The sequence below is a fragment of the Euprymna scolopes genome, chromosome 30, assembly GCF_053919585.1.
Source record: "Euprymna scolopes isolate OS-2025 chromosome 30, ASM5391958v1, whole genome shotgun sequence".
Lineage (NCBI taxonomy): Eukaryota > Metazoa > Mollusca > Cephalopoda > Sepiida > Sepiolidae > Euprymna > Euprymna scolopes.
In genome coordinates, this window is record NC_136511.1 from 51,907,722 (window position 1) to 51,925,790 (window position 18,069).

General features: G+C 34.8%; 1 protein-coding gene and 1 pseudogene across 1 annotated transcript; one reads left to right on the forward strand and one right to left on the reverse strand.

Annotated features, from left to right (window-relative positions):
* Positions 1 to 3,823: 3,823 nt before the first annotated feature.
* Positions 3,824 to 15,642, forward strand: LOC145254805 (sulfiredoxin-1-like). Its single transcript, XM_080113602.1, has 2 exons — positions 3,824 to 4,253; positions 14,452 to 15,642. The coding sequence occupies exons 1-2, from the start codon at positions 3,894 to 3,896 to the stop codon at positions 14,659 to 14,661; spliced, it is 570 nt and encodes a 189-aa protein (XP_079969728.1). The 5' UTR covers positions 3,824 to 3,893; the 3' UTR covers positions 14,662 to 15,642.
* A 2,310-nt stretch (positions 15,643 to 17,952) lies between these two features.
* LOC145254962 (5S ribosomal RNA) lies at positions 17,953 to 18,069 on the reverse strand (annotated as a pseudogene).

Here is an 18,069-nt window from a genome sequence, read left to right on the forward strand (position 1 = left end):
ATTGCATAGTATTGAACTAATCCCAAAAACGATTTTAATTTTGTCACTGAATCTGGAGCAGGCATCTTTTCAATTGCTTCAGTCCTTTGTGGATCCGGTCTTCGACCCTCTTTGTCGATTATTTGACCTAGATATTTAATTTTTTTCATAAAAAAATCGCATTTTTCTGGGCTCAATTTAAAACCAAATTCCTGTATTCTTTTGAATACTTCTTTTACATGCTTCTTATGATCTTGCAAATTTTCACTTTTAATTAGGATATCGTCATTGAAAATTCCAACCCTGCCAGCATCGTGTCCATAATTTGCTGGAAAATAGCAGGAGCAACCTTTAATCCAAAAGGAAGCCTCTTTAGCTTAAAAATGCCCTTATGAGTATTTATGCCTAAGTATTTGGAGCATTCATCGCTGATCTTAATTTGCAAGTAAGCATTTGAGAGGTCTATCTTAGAAAAAATTTTTCCTCCGTTAAGCTTAGAGAACAGATCTTCTGCGGACGGAAGGGGATAATTATGGTCCAATAGACAGTCATTTAAACCCGTTGAAAAATCTCCACAGACCCTTATTCTGTTATTTTTTTTCTTTACATACACGGTTGGACTTGCCCAATCTGTGTGGTTAACTTTTTCAATGACTTCCAGTTGTTGAAGTCTATCCAACTCTTTTTCGATTGCGTCCATCGCTGAAAAAGGCACATTCCTTTTAGGTTTGAATACTGGAGTGGCATTTTTCTTTAATTCAAATTTTGCCTCTGTCTTAATACAGAGTCCTAGTCCTTCGGCAAAAACATTGGGAAATTCAGTTTTCAAATCCTTCAGGAAGTCTTCCCTTTGGTTTGCTTTTTCTGCAGTTAAAACGTTACAAAACGAATTTATGGGTTTCTCCCATAAATTAAACAGGACAATCCAATCTACCCCAAACAGGCATGTATTCTTTCCTGGTACGACGTACACTTTGGATTCATGAGTCTGGTTAGCGAATGTCACTTTGCATTTTAATTCTCCCTTGAACTCTAATCTTTTGCCGCACACACTTCTCGCCGTCTTTCTGGTTTTCGTTAATTCAGGTCGACCTATCCTTTTCCATATATCTTCATTTATAATACTAATATCTGCACCGCTATCCAGAAGCAATATAACCAGATGTCCATTTATCCGAACATCAACATATTTCCGTCTTTCGCAGCTTTTTTCTTTATTCATGCGAAGCGTATTTACATTATCGGTCCCTTGTCTTTTCACTTGCTGCACCTTAAAAATATTTTTCTCTTCAATGCGAGTGTTGTCTTTCTTTATGTTAATCAGACGTTGACACTCTTCAGTGACTTTTTGCAATGTTATGTTAGGATCCGCCTCCATAATTGTTAGGATCCGTGAACGTATATCTTTGTCCCTTGGTGCTGTGAGACCTTGTACAAAGATTAAACATTTAAATTGGTCTGCGGAAATTTCATTCAATTTAAATGATTCGCATAAACAGTTCACAGTGCAAGCATATTCTAGATAGTCTTCAGCTTCTGCCTTCTGAATGTTCAAACATTTGTATCTAGAGTGAAATAGGCTATCCCTTTTATCAAATATTTTCGACAAGGTACTAATTGTTTCCTTGAACGAAACCTCCTCCGGTTTTTTTGGTAGAATTAGATTTGCATACTTGGTGTTTTCATCAGTACCCAGTTTTTGTAGTAGCAGGGTAACTTTTTCCTCATCGGTCCAGTCTAAACATCTTTTCGTAAAAATTGTTTCGTATCTTCTGTAGTATGCAGGGAAAGTAACACCAGTATCCGGGGAGTAACGAAATTCCGTTAGTGAATTTGAAATACCCTCGGCAGAAAAATTAGTCTTCTTCCCGGTCGACGTTAGAATTAGCTTTTCTAAATTCTTTTGCTGTGTCGACATTTGTCGTTGTAGTATGTTTGTTTGTTCTTGTTGTGCCTCTAAAGTTTTTTGTGTTCTTTCTTGTTGTTGTTGCAGCTGTTGCTGTAGCTGTTGTTGTTGAATTTGTTGTTGTTGTTGTTGTTGCGCTAAAAATTGTTGAGTCATTTTTGTCTGTTCCTGGATGCTAAGGGCTAGAGCCTTAGTTAACTCTGCTAATTGTTCCATGTTAGCTTCTAGTACAAAAATGTCTTTTCGAATTCTACACAATAATTCCAAAGAAAAATCGTAAATTTACGTATATCGTAAATTAGTAGCAATATGCAGACACAACACGTTTCAACAAAGTTCATCCATAGTAATTCAACAGGCTTTGTAAAATAATTCTTATTTTTTATTTATTTATTTTTTTTTTTTTTTTCAACAACGTAAGTTCATACACAAAATATTTCTTACTTCCCACGACAAATAGTTCCAATTATTTATATAAAGGCAATAACAAACAATTAATTTTCCCCCCAAAAAAAAATATATGGCTGCCGTTCCCACGTGGCATAAAATGGTACAATAGTCGTTGTATTTATATTTTTTCTTTCGAAACTCGTAATCCTTTAGTGTAGTTTCGAATTCAACTTGCGACCATTTTTTTTTTTTTTTTTTTTTTTTACTTGTCAAAATAAATATAAATTCCACTTTACCTTGAACATGTTTCTATAATTTCTTGTGAGTTCTTTACGAAGAAAAATCCGTACTTTTCGCTACTTTAGGTAGGAAAATTTTTTAAATTCATTGACGCACGTGGTCAAAAATCCTTGTGTAGTTTGTTTTTTTCGTAAAACAAAAAATCCTTGCATTGTACACAGTCCTTGGTACGGTAATTTATCTCTGTTAAGAGAAAGAACATCCTTTCGTCGCCATTGTTATATTCCTAAATACTTAGGAAATAAAGACAAACGTGAGTTACACCGAGTGGTATGTGTAATGGGGTTTATTTATAATACAGAAACGTAAGGCTGCTCGCCTAAGGTAAATAGAAGTACATAGTAACAAGTATGGGGAAGAAAGTCTGATAATCAACACGTAAGACTATCCGTCTTACTGCGACTGCTTGTCTGCCGCTGTCTGCCGCTGTCTGCCGCTGTCTGCCAAACAGTCCAATATATATATACAGTTTGTAACCGGTGTATAGCCAGTTATGTTCCTTCACAACATCGACCATGATCAAACTTGTCAAAGTCAAAGGTTTTATAACATACAGAACTTCATTGGCTACCATATGGACCACACAGTGAGTATCTACAATGAACAGGGCCGAAATTATCACCAAAAGTATGGCTTCTACCTTTTCCGTGACCTTTGACCTAATTATCTCAAAATTAAATTAGTTATCATGACCGATATGTTGACGAAGTGTTGTAACGAACGATCAAGCCACGTGAACACACAAACAAACTCAACCGGAAACATAACCATGGCAAGAACTCGGATCTATGCCCCCCCCTTATCAAACTTTCACAAAAAACACGACTGGATACAATCACTATATACAATTTCCCTCGATTTCCCCAGCTCTCTATCTGTACCGAAATCTAAACGCAGATTCCATTAATAAAGCTTTTTTTTTGACAGAACTGCCTACCCGTGGAACTGGAACACTGTTCTGCTGGTCTGCTTCCTGTTTGAATATAACATAATAACCTTTAAATCCAATGTAAACAAGTTCTTGTTGAACCGTTCCCATAAATAATAAAATTATACCCAATTTACAACATTAACGATTACTACACTACACTTACCGCCTTACATTCATTAACCCTTATCCTCGAGTGGCCTGCGAGCCTTGATAAGTGATGACTCCCAAGTAAATAAATAAATAACTTCCTTGGCGGAGGTAATAAATCCGGATGACGCCCAGGTTTGTGTTTTGATTGGTTGCCTTGAAAACCAACTGATTTAATTTCCTGCCCGAACGAAAGTAAACACAGAGCACAAAGGTGTGGCTCGTCCCATTAAGCACTTCATGATCGGGTCGCTCTGTCCTGTTAATGTCTCAGTCCTTAACCGGATGTTAACGTTATCGCTACTCTTTCGATCAGCTGTAACAGTTTCCTCCACGTTCGATGCAACAAGTGTGTTGAAAACTAAAACAGGAATAATGTCCGGGATTAGTAGTTTTACTACGGAAGACCAAACTAGCAATAATGATTCTTTTTCTCAAGTCAAAGATTCTAGCAAACGATCAGAACTCGGAGACGAGATTACATCGATACACGCTGCCCACGTAAAAGACGTGCACGAGGTACCAATGAAGGTTTTATTGCGACCGATTCCGTCGGTATTAGATGAAAATAAAGTTGAATCGTTGATGGAAACTATCAAGGTAAATAAATATTAAAAAAAAAAAGAAAAGATACTTTTTATGAATAAGTATTCAAGAAAATAGGCGCTTCTACACTATTGGGACGAAATTTCGGACATCGTAATACTGAATTTCAAATAAAAACAATGGTACCTACGTATTCCCCGTGTTTTTAAGATTAGTATATCCAAAAATTACGAAAATCGATAAGGTAGAAAATTATTTATTAAAGAAAATAAAAGATAGAATTTGATGAAAACGTCGTAAGACACAGGAGAGTTCAAAACGAAAGTAATTTTCCGTCTCGATTTAAACAAGATGGCGGCATTTTTTCACCTTCTACCACGATTAAAGTTGTTTTCTTTGTCTTTTTTTAAATAATTTAATAATATTCAGTAATTCCGACTTCATAATTTGGAAGCTACCATTGTAACTTATTAGAATTGATTAAAAAAAAAATGTCAGACTTGAAACCATTGTTTTTATCTGAAAACTCCATTTATCGACTACAAAATCTCGTCCCAATCGTGTAGAAGCGCCAGAAAATGTTAGTATTTATGGCATCAATTATCATTAGAGACTTCCGAGACTAGCGAATGTTAACGACAACTTAACGAACAAACTGAATATATTATTAGCAATGTTTTTTTTTTGTTTGTTTTTTTTTTTTTTTTTCCTCACGTGCTTCCCTTCTTTCTACTTTTTTTTTTTTTTTTTTTTTTTTCGAAAAAGCTAACAAAACAAACTTGATTTTATCTTGTAATGTTGTTTCGGTACTTACACACCAAATGTGTTTGTGTGTGTGTGTGTGTGTGTGTGTGTATGTGTGTGTGTGTATGTGTGTGTGTGTGTGTATGTGTGTGTGTGTGTGTGTGTGTGCTTATTCGAATTGGCACTAATGACGACAATTAAAAGTAAAGAAAGTACAGGAAAGTCTGTAAGATGTACGTATTCGTTTCAGAACGAAGATTACAGATTCCAAAAAATCACGTAAATCGATCAAGTAGTTTTTTTTTTTTTACTAAGAAAATAAAAAATTGCGATTTTTAGCGTTTTTGGTACTTGTAATCAAAACATTAAAAAATGAAAATATCGAAAAAAGTTTAAATTGTACGTATTTTTTTTTTTAAATTTTATTTATTTATTTATTTTTTTTTACAGAGAAAAAACAATTTGCTATGATACCGAGGAAAAGGTTCGATTTTTAGGAAGAAAAGATAGTATTAAAGACGGAGAGTGAGTGTTGGCGCTTTAAATTGAGTTATGTCCCCGTGGCGTGTTCAAAAAATTAAAAGATATCTAACTTCAGCGCACTGTCATAAAAACGTGTGTTCCCACTGTAGAAATAATAATAATAAAAAGTACGTGATCAAATTAAGTGAAATTTTTTTTTCGGAGATTTTCAGTCTAAAACGGATACGTACAATATAACCTTTGGTTTTCTTTACTCTTTTGTCTCCCAATTTTTCGTCTGCTAAAATTTTAATCACGTGATTACGGGGTAGCGTCAATAAAATAAACCATTCGTACAAGTGCTGTTTGTTATGGATTTAGCTTAGGCACCGCCAAAACTGGGGGGGGGGGCAGGTCAGTACTTTTTGACGGACCGTCTTTTTAAAAATCTACCAAAAATCAGGTAATTATCCGATCAATACGAAATTTTCAGCGATTATTAGGAGAAGAATGAACTTTATAACAGTGTACTTATTTTTCATAAACGATATTTATATATATATATTTTTTTGCTTACAAAACCCCCCTTGTTTTGAAGTGGGAACAAATATGCTTAAAATAATCATCTGAAACTGAAATCAACATATTGTGTTGTTGTAAGGGACAGAATTATAGATTAAAAAAAAAAAAAAAAAAAAATTGTTTGCATACCTTATTTTGACGTCTGAATATCAGAACTTCGATTGTGTTTAATTATCCCGCTTTTGAGTTTTGAAGTGTGAAATTCGGTGAATATGTTAAGTAAAATAATTAATTTAAGTTAAGCAAAACAAAAAAAAAAATTTTTTAATATTTATACGAAAAAAGCTATTTTAAAATTTTTGATAAATAAATTAACAATTTTTTTTTAGCGAGCCGAATAATGCATGACCATTATTAAACAGGGCATGCTTTGAATAATCGATACCAAAAAAAAAAATTCGATAAATATTGTGCCCTTTGTGTTAAAAATAGCATCATTTTTTTCGATCCCGTTTGAAAACGTTTGCCGCCTTTCGACTACGGTGGACCAAACGCGCTGAAATAATTTTTTTTTTATTCAGCTTTAAATTGCCCCCCCCCCCATTTTGGGGAGCCTGCCCCCCACACACATACACATTAAAAACCAAACGCATACAAATGGTCACCCATCTGGTACTGGCCAGCCTCAGCTTAATAATACATTGAAATTTTCGTCACTGAAAAATAAGTTTTTTTTGGCCTGTTTGGTCTTCCATAGTTTTCTTATCATCAAAAGAAAACGTAAACAGACTCGATCTGAACTCTACGTCAACGCGAAATATTTGGTTACCTATATGAATAAGTGGAATTATTTGAAATTCAGGTACTTATATTATAATATTTTTGCATATTCTCTTAGAAAATCATCCTAAATCTTAGTTAGATAATAAATAAATTAATTAATTATTTCAAAAACCCTTTTTTATAAATATTTAAGTACGTTTTTTGTGCAAGCCAAAAAATGTTAATTGTTAACTTTTTGGGAAAATTTAACATTTAAAATTGAATTAAAAATAGTAGAAAAAGTTTTACATTATTCTGTTTTCTATATGATAAAATTCAGGGTTTTATCTTTCTGGAAAAAAAAAAGTTACTCAGAAATAATGGATTTTAATAAATGTAATTTCGTTTTAAAAAACAACAACAACTTGATTTTGCGGCCATTTTTGGCGGTGCCTAATTTAGCTGAATATGATATTAAAAATCACTTTATTGATACTTATGCGCTTATGTTACCGGACTGGCGGGCGTATTGTAACTATTCTGTACTTTCACCTAACAATTTAATAAACAAAAAGATATCGTAAAACGTGAATTTAACTTGAAAATACTATTTTTTAAAAATAACACGGTAACATTCACCACTTTATTTTACATATTTCTTTTCCAAATGACCGTTTGAGTACATTGATTTATATTTAAAATGTTGTGTAAGTATTTCTAAAAAAAAAAAAAAGTACTAAAAAATAATGAGCAGTGTAGGTAGAAAAGTAACATTTATTGTTTTATTTATTTTATTTATTTATTTATTTTTTGACAATTTTGTTCGTTTGCTGGATTCTTTGCAATGTATCAATTCAATTCAAATAAGACAAACCAAAGGCAACAAGAAATGTTGCGGACCAGGATATAAATACCCTAACTCGCTACAAGAAAAAATAATGAAACGAATTGAATGAAGGAAACAAAGAACTCAAAGGCTAGAATAAAATAAACATGTTTATTTTCTGTTGAGAAATGAAAGTCTTGGGTGTACACGTGTTCATTTGGCCGTTGACGACTACGCGCGTGGAAGGAAAGGTGAATGCAATAGAGAAACGCGAAGTGGCAAGCTGGCCTGTAGAAAGAGAGGGTTAAGCTCAGTAGAGAGTCAGGCACATATCTGTGTTGATGGACCAAAACCGAAGGGGAGATAGAGTGAGAAAGTCAATCCAGTTCATGGAGAGAGAAAGTGTATAAAGTGTACGTGCGCTTGCCCCACATTACAGTAGCAGGAAAACTGACGTTAGGGCGCACGGTCGGTTCGTCGACTCAACAGGTCGAACGCTGGTCCGGACGAAAAAGGGAAGTTGTGACAGGTTTTGTTGACTTTTATGCTGGAGTTAGCGTTCTGGGTGCGCATGTCTGGTTTTCACTTTAAAGGAAGTGACGTCACAGCTCGGGTGTGTGTATGCGCATGAATGTGAGTGTGTGTATGAGGCTGTGTATATGCGTGCGTGTGTGTGTGCGTACGTGCGTGCGTACATGTGGGTGTGTATATGTGAGGGAAAACATGTTCGGACAAAAGTGAGTTCTAATCGATGATAATCTGATTTAAAAAAAAAAAGTAAAAAGAAAAGTTAAATTCAAGTTTACAATATATTTTCGTAACGAAATACTTTTTTTTTTAAGTACACGCGAATTCATTCATAATTGTGAAATTATTTAAAATTGAAGAAATAAAGCACAAACGCAACTAATTTTTTTTTTTAATTACACAACACTTTAATGTATTCAAGCAATCTTTCAAGTTTTACGATATTTTTTGTTTATTAAATTGTTGGGTGAAAGTACAGAAGAGTTACTATCCGCGAGCCCAGTAACATAAGTGCATAAGTGATTTTTAATATCGTATTCAGCTAAATCCATAACAAGCGACATTTGAATGAATGGTTTATTTTATTGATGCTAAACCGTTATCACGTGATTAAAATCTTAGCAGACAAAAAATTGGGAGACAAAAGAGTAAAGAGTTCCTAACCTTTTTTCTTTTCTTTTTTTTTTTTTTTTTTTTTTTTTTCGATATTTTCATTGTCTTGGTGTCTTGAGTAAACTGTACAAGTGCCGCGTTTTTTACTAGTAAACTGGGTAAGACCACGCCCACCAAGAGTAAGAAGAAGGCCTGTTAACTGAAAAATGCATGCAGGCAATGTAGGTAAGATTTGTCAGACTGTCAGTACTATATGAGGACCATTTGAAAAAGAGCAATAAAACATTTTTAAAAAGAAAAAGGAACACAGTTCGATTAATACTTAAACTGAACTTTATTCAATATAAAATATAAATATTATCTATGTAAAATTAAGTAATTTTAAAGCAATATGCAATTTAATACTGATAAAACTGAATTATGAATTTAGGGAACAAACAATTAAAGAAACATTAAACACAAATATTTTTTGGCCTTCGGAACAAGATCACAGTGTAGTATCTGTTTTGATGCTACACTCCACCTTTTCTGTCCTCGGTCGGTGGAGGAGAAATCTTTCATAACTGAGATTATTTTTGTTCCTATCCAAAGTTCCCCTTATTGGAAAACTGGATTTTCCCTACAAGATTATATGTTGAAATATTTAAATAACTATTACTTTGAATAGAGAAATTATATTTAAAGTTTTGGTTTTCTGTTCTTCTATGTCCATTTTTTCCCCATGTTTTTCATCAAAATGTGTAACGTATTAGTTGTCTCACAGGCCATCATCAGTGATCGCTCACTGGCAGTAACCTGTGGCTGTCCCTGGAGACCAAGTGACAACAAGTCTCCCCAAATTTCCAGTGTTCTCCACCTCTTGATCACTTGTGCAGATGATTGCATGTTATCGCAACAGCTGTTGTCACTGATTTCTCGTTGGCATCGGCCATTGGTGTTTCCTGAGATTTGGGTGACAAAATGCCTCCTCAAGGTACCAGATTTGAATTGCACACTTCCAGTGGAGATTTGGTTAGTACTCTCCCATCTCGGTCTTTCCATCCTCCCTGACCCTTCACAACTAGTTGGTGTGGTGCCAGTCGATGTTATCTACACCAGTTTATTATTATTATTATTATTATTATTATTATTATTATTATTATTATTATTATAAGGGTGCTTGTGCAGTGTACGCACATGTATTTTAAATAGTATTTCCAAGTTAAATTAAATTTTTGGTTTGTATTACTGTTTGAGGCAAAGGAATTTAATTTCTCTTAAATTTCTTTTCCCCTATAATTTCCTTACATCAGGTGGCTTCATGCATTGTTTGGAGCGATTTTCATAAAAAAAAGTCCTGCATTTTAATTACTGAAAAGAAAAAAAAGGAGGGGAGAAACATACGGGTGTGTGAGTGGATTTTTTAAAAATGTTATTTTATTTCAGCAAACTTGTCTTTTGTAAAAACGCAGGACTCTCCTTAGAAAGGAGAAAGAAAAGATAAACACGCTTTTATTAATGCTAACCCTAATTCCAGGTTGTTCTGCAAATAAATAAATAAAATAATGAATAATAAAGTAGCAATAAAAAAACATCTAAAATATTTTAATAGTTCTAAAGAAATAAAAAAAAGTTGCGGCCATTTTAGAAATACAAAAGAAATGGTTATTCGTTCTGTCCTTCCTTTGCTGTGATAAAGAACTGGGCACTCATTTTACATTACATTTACATAAAGGCATCACTTTAAAGGCCAATTTTATTTATTTATTTATTTAAACACAAACTGTCCTACCGCAGTGTATTGACTAATACTGGCAGGATACCCCCCCCTCCACATACAAAATAAATAAATAAATAATAGAAGTTTTGGGTTTGTTTTTACAATACACAGAGGTATGAAAAAATGGTCAAAAAGAAATGTCACAGTAACATTTATTGGATAGGTTTCTACCAATATTTTCAATATACTTGGCGAACGTTGTCGAGAGTACCCCCCACTCTAAATTCCACAATTTTCACATTTTTTTCCTGTTAATATCATCGAATAACAGACTTAACTTTCAGATTATCAAAAAAATAAAAAAAAATTTTTTTATAACTTTTCACATGGGGGTTCAGTTTCCAATTATAACGTTGTACCAAATTGAACACGAACTTTGTGGCCACAATGAATAAATAGACACATAGCTAGAGAGAGAGAGAGAGAGAGAGAGAGAGAGAGAGAGAGAGAGAGAGAGAGAGAGAGAGAGAGAGAGAGAGGGGGGGGTAAACAAATCTTTCTTTTTTTAAACCCCTCCGTTCTAACTCCTACCTTCCGGTCACATCAGAGAGAATTGCCATTTTTTTTTCATCGTGGTTACAAAGTTCGTGTTCAATTTAGTACAACATTATAATTGAAAACTGAACCCCACGTGAAAAGTTATGAAATTTTTTTTTTCTTCTTTTATAATCTGAAACTTAAGTCTCTAATCGATGATATTAACAGGAAAAAAGTTTTTTAAAAAAGTGAAAATTGTGGAATTTAGAGGGGGGGCACTTTCGACAACGTCCGCCATATATATTTTTTAATTTTAAGTCATTGTCGAGACTTCAAAGATGTCAGAGACATTTTGTGGCCTTTTTTCTTTTGTTTGTCTAACACTCGACACTACTTGTTTTTCGAACCGAATAAACATTTCAAAGTAAGTAAAAACTCTAAAAACTTATCTGAGTAGGTAGAAAAGTAACTTATCTGGTGTTTCGTAGCATTTATTTGTTATATATTTGTTTTTGACCACTTTTTCATACCGCTGTGGCAGTGCTGCTGAGTGCTGCGGCTGCGCTGTGTATTGTAAAACAAATCCTTGACAGCGTGACGACAAATATTTCAGTTTTCTCATACAGAAATAAATTATTTTCATATCAGATCTATTTACAATCTTTCTTATTAACGAAAAATACAAATTTTTTGAGGATAAAACAACAAGTTATCATATTGTAATTTCTTAACAACTCCTCTTGTACACGAACTATAAAACGTAAACAGCTTGGACAAATAAAATGATTATAATGCTTGCTTATTGTAAATTACGGAAGACCAAAAGTGAGACAATGAAGTAATTTTCATATTATTTTCCAATTTTTCTTCATTTTCTTTTAAACACTGTGAAATTGTATTCTGTTATAGTTTGGTGTATTCATTTGTACATTATTTGTGTCAAATATTCGTATCTTTTTTTTTTTTTTACATGGAGGTCACCACTTATCAAAGCCCAGAAGCCACTCGGTGATAAGGGTTATTTTGTGTACAGTAATCAATGGGATAGTGTTGCAGTATTCATTAGTATTGGATATTTGATAAAGTGTCATTACTTAAGGGAGCGGTTCATCAGGAATTTGTTTATGTTGGACTTGAAGACATGCATATTGAAGTCAGGAGGGAAACAGGCAAGCGGTAGAGAGTTCCACAGGTGTGCAGTTCTAAGAAAGAAGCTTTGTTCATGGAATCTACGTTTTGATTTAGGCACAGATAAAGAGTGGGGAAAATTGTTGACAGTGGTTTTAGCTAGACGGGTGTGTATCGTGAAAAATTGGCTAGAGGGGGCCAGAGATTGGAGCTCAGACGAACACCTGCCATGGAAATAACGATAAAACAAAGATAGCCTCGCAACGTCTCTTTTGTGGGAGAGAGGTTGCAGGAAAGAGAAAAGGGCATTCCCTACTAAACCACAAAGTCTATTTTGTACTCTGTTAAGGCAGGATAGGCTATTTTTAGTAGCTCCTTCCCAGTTGTGGCAGCAGTACTCCATCCTTGGACGTACTTGGCTTTTGATACAAATGAAAGTAAGTGTTGATATTTCTATGTAGACAATGTGTGACGATATATCAATGTGTCATTGCGGCAAATGCAGAAACGATGCTGGCGCATGCATGAATAAACGTAAAATGAGGCTTGTATTCATTTGTATAAGCGTACGCCTTCGGGGCATAAAACCATGGCTATGGTCACGATAATACACGGTAAATTTCTGAGTGTAGACAGTCTTGGTTTCTAAATCCAACAGATCCCCACATGTCATACATTTCGATGTCAACTGCCGCTGTAGAAAAAGTAGAAGCGGAAGATATTATTGGGTAATTGTTACGGCTTTTACCTTATGTGCTACAAAATAAAAAATAAAAATAAAATTTAAAAAAAAAAAAAAAATTATTTTTCTTTTTCTCTTACCTTCCCTCTCTGCCCTGCTCTAAACAAGTCTGTCGACCTATTCCACAAATTCCAAATCCCAAATCTCAATCATGAAAGGTTTCCAGAAAAAATACTCAATTAACTCTATTACAGGAGACTAAGCCAGACCTATTATTCCTAAGTGAAACTGGCATTGAACCGACTTCTTCCCGAGATAAGTTCGTAATTAAAGGATACTCTAACTTAACCTCTAAATCCGATCCTCAAGATCGCCATGAGCATGGAGTATGTGCCTGCATTAAAGACGACTTTCCATGAGGCAGGGACATCTCTAGAGAAGATCCTAACTTACCTTACATGTGCTTCCGAGTTGCACTTGCTCACACTACTGCGTTTATATTTGCACTCTATCATCCTCACAACAGTGGAATTACTATCTTCAATAGCATAACTGAGAAAATTGACCATGTCCTGTCTGGGTACCCCTCAGCTAGCATCCATGTCTGTGGGGACTTCAATGTTCACAACGTGGAATGGTTAACCCACTCAAAAAAGACTGATGACAAGGGGAGGTTCTGCCACGATTTCTCCATTGCTTATGACCTCACTCAGATTGTCTAAGAACCCACCCGCATCCCGACACTGACGGTTAGTATGCAAATCTCCTAGTCCTCTTTCTTTCTGTGCTCATCTTCCATTCAGTCTCCACTGGGATCTTCCGACCACTCTGTTGTATCAGTTAAGATAAAAACAAAATGTAATAGGTCTTCAGACATATCTCTCCATCATACAGTGTATCGATACTTTATGGCTGACTGGGATAGCTTCCGTACATTTATATCATTATTTGTTGCTAAGGCCGCAGGAAAAATGGTCGGATCCTTCTATCGATCCAGTAGATATCTCACTGTTGATGCAATTCTCTATCTATATAAGAGCCAGATACGTCCAAGGATGGAATACTGTTGCCACATATGGGCAGGAGCTGCTAGAAAAGACTTGTCCTGCCTTGATAGGGTTCAAAATAGACTTCGTGGCCTGGTGGGAGATGTCCTTTTCTCTTCGCTGCAACCTCTATCTCACAGAAGAGATGTTGCGAGTTTGTCTCTGCTTTATCGTTATTTTCATGGAAAGTGTTCGACTGAGCTTCAATCTATAGTTCCCCCCTCGCCAAACTTTCACAAGAAACACTAGACTAGCTGAAAACATTATCAATAATTTTCCCCACTCTTTATCTGTGCATAAACCTAAACATAGATTCCGTGATCAAAGCTTCTTTCTTAGAACTGCACGCCTGTGGAATTGTCTTCCGTTTTCCTGCTTTCCAGCTTTCTATAATATGGTTGTCTTCAAGTCCAACGTGAACAAGTTTCTGATGAGCCGTTCCACTTAAGTTAACAAATTTACCAAACTTCCATTACTATCGATTACTATATTGTCCTTTTGACTACTCTACACTCTTTAACCCTTATCCTTGAGTGGCCTATCGGCCTTGATAAGTGGTGACGCCTATGTAAAAAAAAAAAACAAAAAAAAAACGTCAATTCCAAAAACGTTTCCACGACAAACCAAGTAATTCCCCCGGTAAGTAATAGTAGCATACACATGCTTGTCTGATGTAATTCTTTTTTGTATTTTTATTTTTACAGAATCCAACTACAAGACACCTAGCGCCACCTATTGACGTCATGTGGATTACAGGATCGCAAGGGGGAGATTACTATTTTTCTTTCGGAGGATGTCACAGATACGAAGCCTATAAAAGACTTCAGCTGGATACGATTCCGTGTAAACTCATCAAATCTACTGTTAATGACTTAAAAATTTATATGGGATCTTCGACCCCAGATTTAAAATAAAATCTGCTTCTTCTTGAGGTAATAATCCTCAGTACTTAGAATAAATACGATTCTGGTTTTTTTGTTATACAAACTTTTTAGTATTATTTATCCATCTATTTATTGCAGACTGTTATCCTCGTCTTTTATTTGTTGTTCCATGACGTTTCGGCCAACGAAGGGCGACGTGGTGCAGGTACGTGATGAGACAAAGGAGCAAAGAATCATACAATTTAGTCGTACAATTTTAGTAAGCCCCCTTATGTATGATCAAAACCCAGCATGACTAAATTGTCCGATGCAGCTGCTGCTGATTAAGCAACTTTACACATCGTTTCTATATGACAAACAGCAGGAGCAGTCAGTCGTACAATGATCGGGAATAATTTGGTCGTACATATTTAGTAAAACCATTTGAATTCTTGTGCGCATTGTTGAGCAAACGTTAAAGGTCACGCCGAGAAAACTTTTGTATAGTCATTACAAGTAGTTTTTTGCTTTTGTTTTTCTTATATATTATTAAAGGAGGAATCATTTTGATTTAAAACCCATTTAGTATTATACAGGTAAACTTGAGAAAAACACGTTTACATCGTGTCAACATTATCTGAATAAACGAAATCAAAGCAAGATGGCGACTGAGTTTGATCTGATGTTGCGTGATTTCACTTATTCAAATAATGTCAACATTTCAAGCTCTCTTTTCTTAAATTTACATGCGTCAAACTAAATGAATTTTAAATTAAAATGTTTCCTCATGTAATTATATATGATAAAAATAACAACAAAAACATTTTTAATGCTTAAACAGGATCTTTCTTTTTATCACATTCTCCAGTGGCCGCGATCTTTAACGTTTGCCTGTTGCTTCTATTGCTACTATGTTGTGGTTGTTGTTGCTGTACGTAATTGTTTTTGTTACGTTTTTTTGGTTTTTTTTACTCTCTGCTGCATAATCAAGTTACCTGCATTGATTTTTTTCAATAAAAGTTGTAAAATAAAGCTGTAGTTTTGTTTTCTTTAAGGTGACAACTTTATCGTTCTACCCTGTATATATGGGATGATTCCAATATTTTTTCCCGATTCCAATACAATTACCGATTCCATACTAAATTCCCAATTCCGATTCCAATTCTTTATAAATCTCTAAATATTTAACTATAAAGTCGTTATTTTTTCCCCCTGATTACTATAAAAACACGTTAAGTGTTGATATTTTCTCCAACGTAAAAATACACTTGTGGAGGATGATCTATAGATTTTAGTTTTACTTGTAGTTTAAAATCAATAAATATTTATTATTTTAATATTGCCACCAGAAGTGGAAGACTTTTTAAAAAAACAAAAACAAAATAGAATAATAAAAGACAATTAAAAGAATGGCATTGGAAAATAGGCACATATTTTTTTAGATTTTCGATACGAATAATTGATACCCCAAAACCTTCCGATTTTTTTCAATTCCTGATTCCGATTAATTGTTCCAACACTAATATGTACACAGACACACACACACGCATTCTGCTAAACCTTATTTTTATGATCCTCATTTCAATTTTAATCAAAATGATTTTTATTCTAGAAACATGTTTAAACGTAAGGAATCTTCAAAGAAATTGAAATTCAGAGAATCTTGGTGTCAAGTAATTTATGGATCAAATTTTATGTAAGTTTGAAATACAGTGTAACCCGGATATAAGATACTCAAATATAAGAAATACGGATACAAGAGAGATTTTCTCTGGTCCCAAATTAGAGCCTGTGTTAATGTACAGTGTAATCCGGATATAAGATACCCAAATATAAGAAACACGGATACAAGAGAGATTTTCTCTGGTCCCAAATTAGAGCCTGTGTTAATGTACAGTGTAACCCGGATATAAGATACCCAAATATAAGAAATACGGATACAAGAGAGATTTTCTCTGGTCCCAAATTAGAGCCTGTGTTAATGTACAGTGTAACCCGGATATAAGATACCCAAATATAAGAAATACGGATACAAGAGAGATTTTCTCTGGTCCCAAATTAGAGCCTGTGTTAATGTACAGTGTAACCCGGATATAAGATACCCAAATATAAGAAATACGGATACAAGAGAGATTTTCTCTGGTCCCAAATTAGAGCCTGTGTTAATGTCCAGTGTAACCCGGATATAAGATACCCAAATATAAGAAATACGGATACAAGAGAGATTTTCTCTGGTCCCAAATTAGAGCCTGTGTTAATGTACAGTGTAACCCGGATATAAGATACCCAAATATAAGAAATACGGATACAAGAGAGATTTTCTCTGGTCCCAAATTAGAGCCTGTGTTAATGTACAGTGTAACCCGGATATAAGGGACTAAAATATAAGCATATACCGGATATAAGAGAGCTATAGGGCCACGAGCCGAAATCTCTTATATCCGGGTTACACTGTATTTGCATTTTTAAATGGGATGTTGCATTATCCATATAATTCCCCTCCCCCACCAAGTTCAATATATTCTAAAGAAATTAAAATTTGCAGAATATTTAATGATTCATACATATAATCTGTTATATTCCTAAATACTTAGGAAATAAAGACAAACGTGAGTTACACCGAGTGGTATGTGTAATGGGGTTTATTTATAATACAGAAACGTAAGGCTGCTCGCCTAAGGTAAATAGAAGTACATAGTAACAAGTATGGGGAAGAAAGTCTGATAATCAACACGTAAGACTATCCGTCTTACTGCGACTGCTTGTCTGCCGCTGTCTGCCGCTGTCTGCCAAACAGTCCAATATATATATACAGTTTGTAACCGGTGTATAGCCAGTTATGTTCCTTCACAACATAATCAAAATGACGTAATTTTTTTTTGTATAGAAATCACTCCAAACAAGGAATGGAACCACTTGATGAAACGAGCTATTAAAAAAAACACTACTTCAAGGTCAAAAACTTGCCAATGTGTTAGATTTAATAGATTCTGACTCAGAAAACAGCAATTCTTTTCTCTTTGTCAGAAACATCACTCATAGAATGTGAGAACTAAAGAATAAAACAAGGGAAACCAGAGGTACGGTAATACAGGTATCTGAAATTTCACAAAGAACTTCCAGCTCTCCTTTACATAAAATTGAATTAAACTAAATAGTAGCAGTAGCTTCCTTCAGTCTTGCCAGACTATGGATACCCACTGTAAGGGTGCCTGCGTGTGAAATTTGTGTGGCAAGAGTTGCGCAGTCTCCAACCACACCTCTCCTGAGTCAGCATTGTTGCATACCAGTGGCAAGTTGAGGTACAGGATGACTGGAAACAATGCCGAGATAAGCGGAGAGCACATACAGCACCTAGAATTCCCAAATGGTCACCCATCTGGTACTAGCCAGGCTCAACCTTGCTTAACTTTGGTGATCTGGCGAGAATCGGTGTGTCAACGTGATCATGCCGTATAT

Coding starts and splice junctions, on each gene's coding strand:
- LOC145254805 (XM_080113602.1), top strand. CDS start 3,894: ATGATCGGGTCGCTCTGTCCTGTTAATGTCTCAGTCCTTAACCGGATG. Junction 4,254..14,451: donor CGTTGATGGAAACTATCAAG/GTAAATAAATAT, acceptor TTATTTTTACAG/AATCCAACTACAAGACACCT.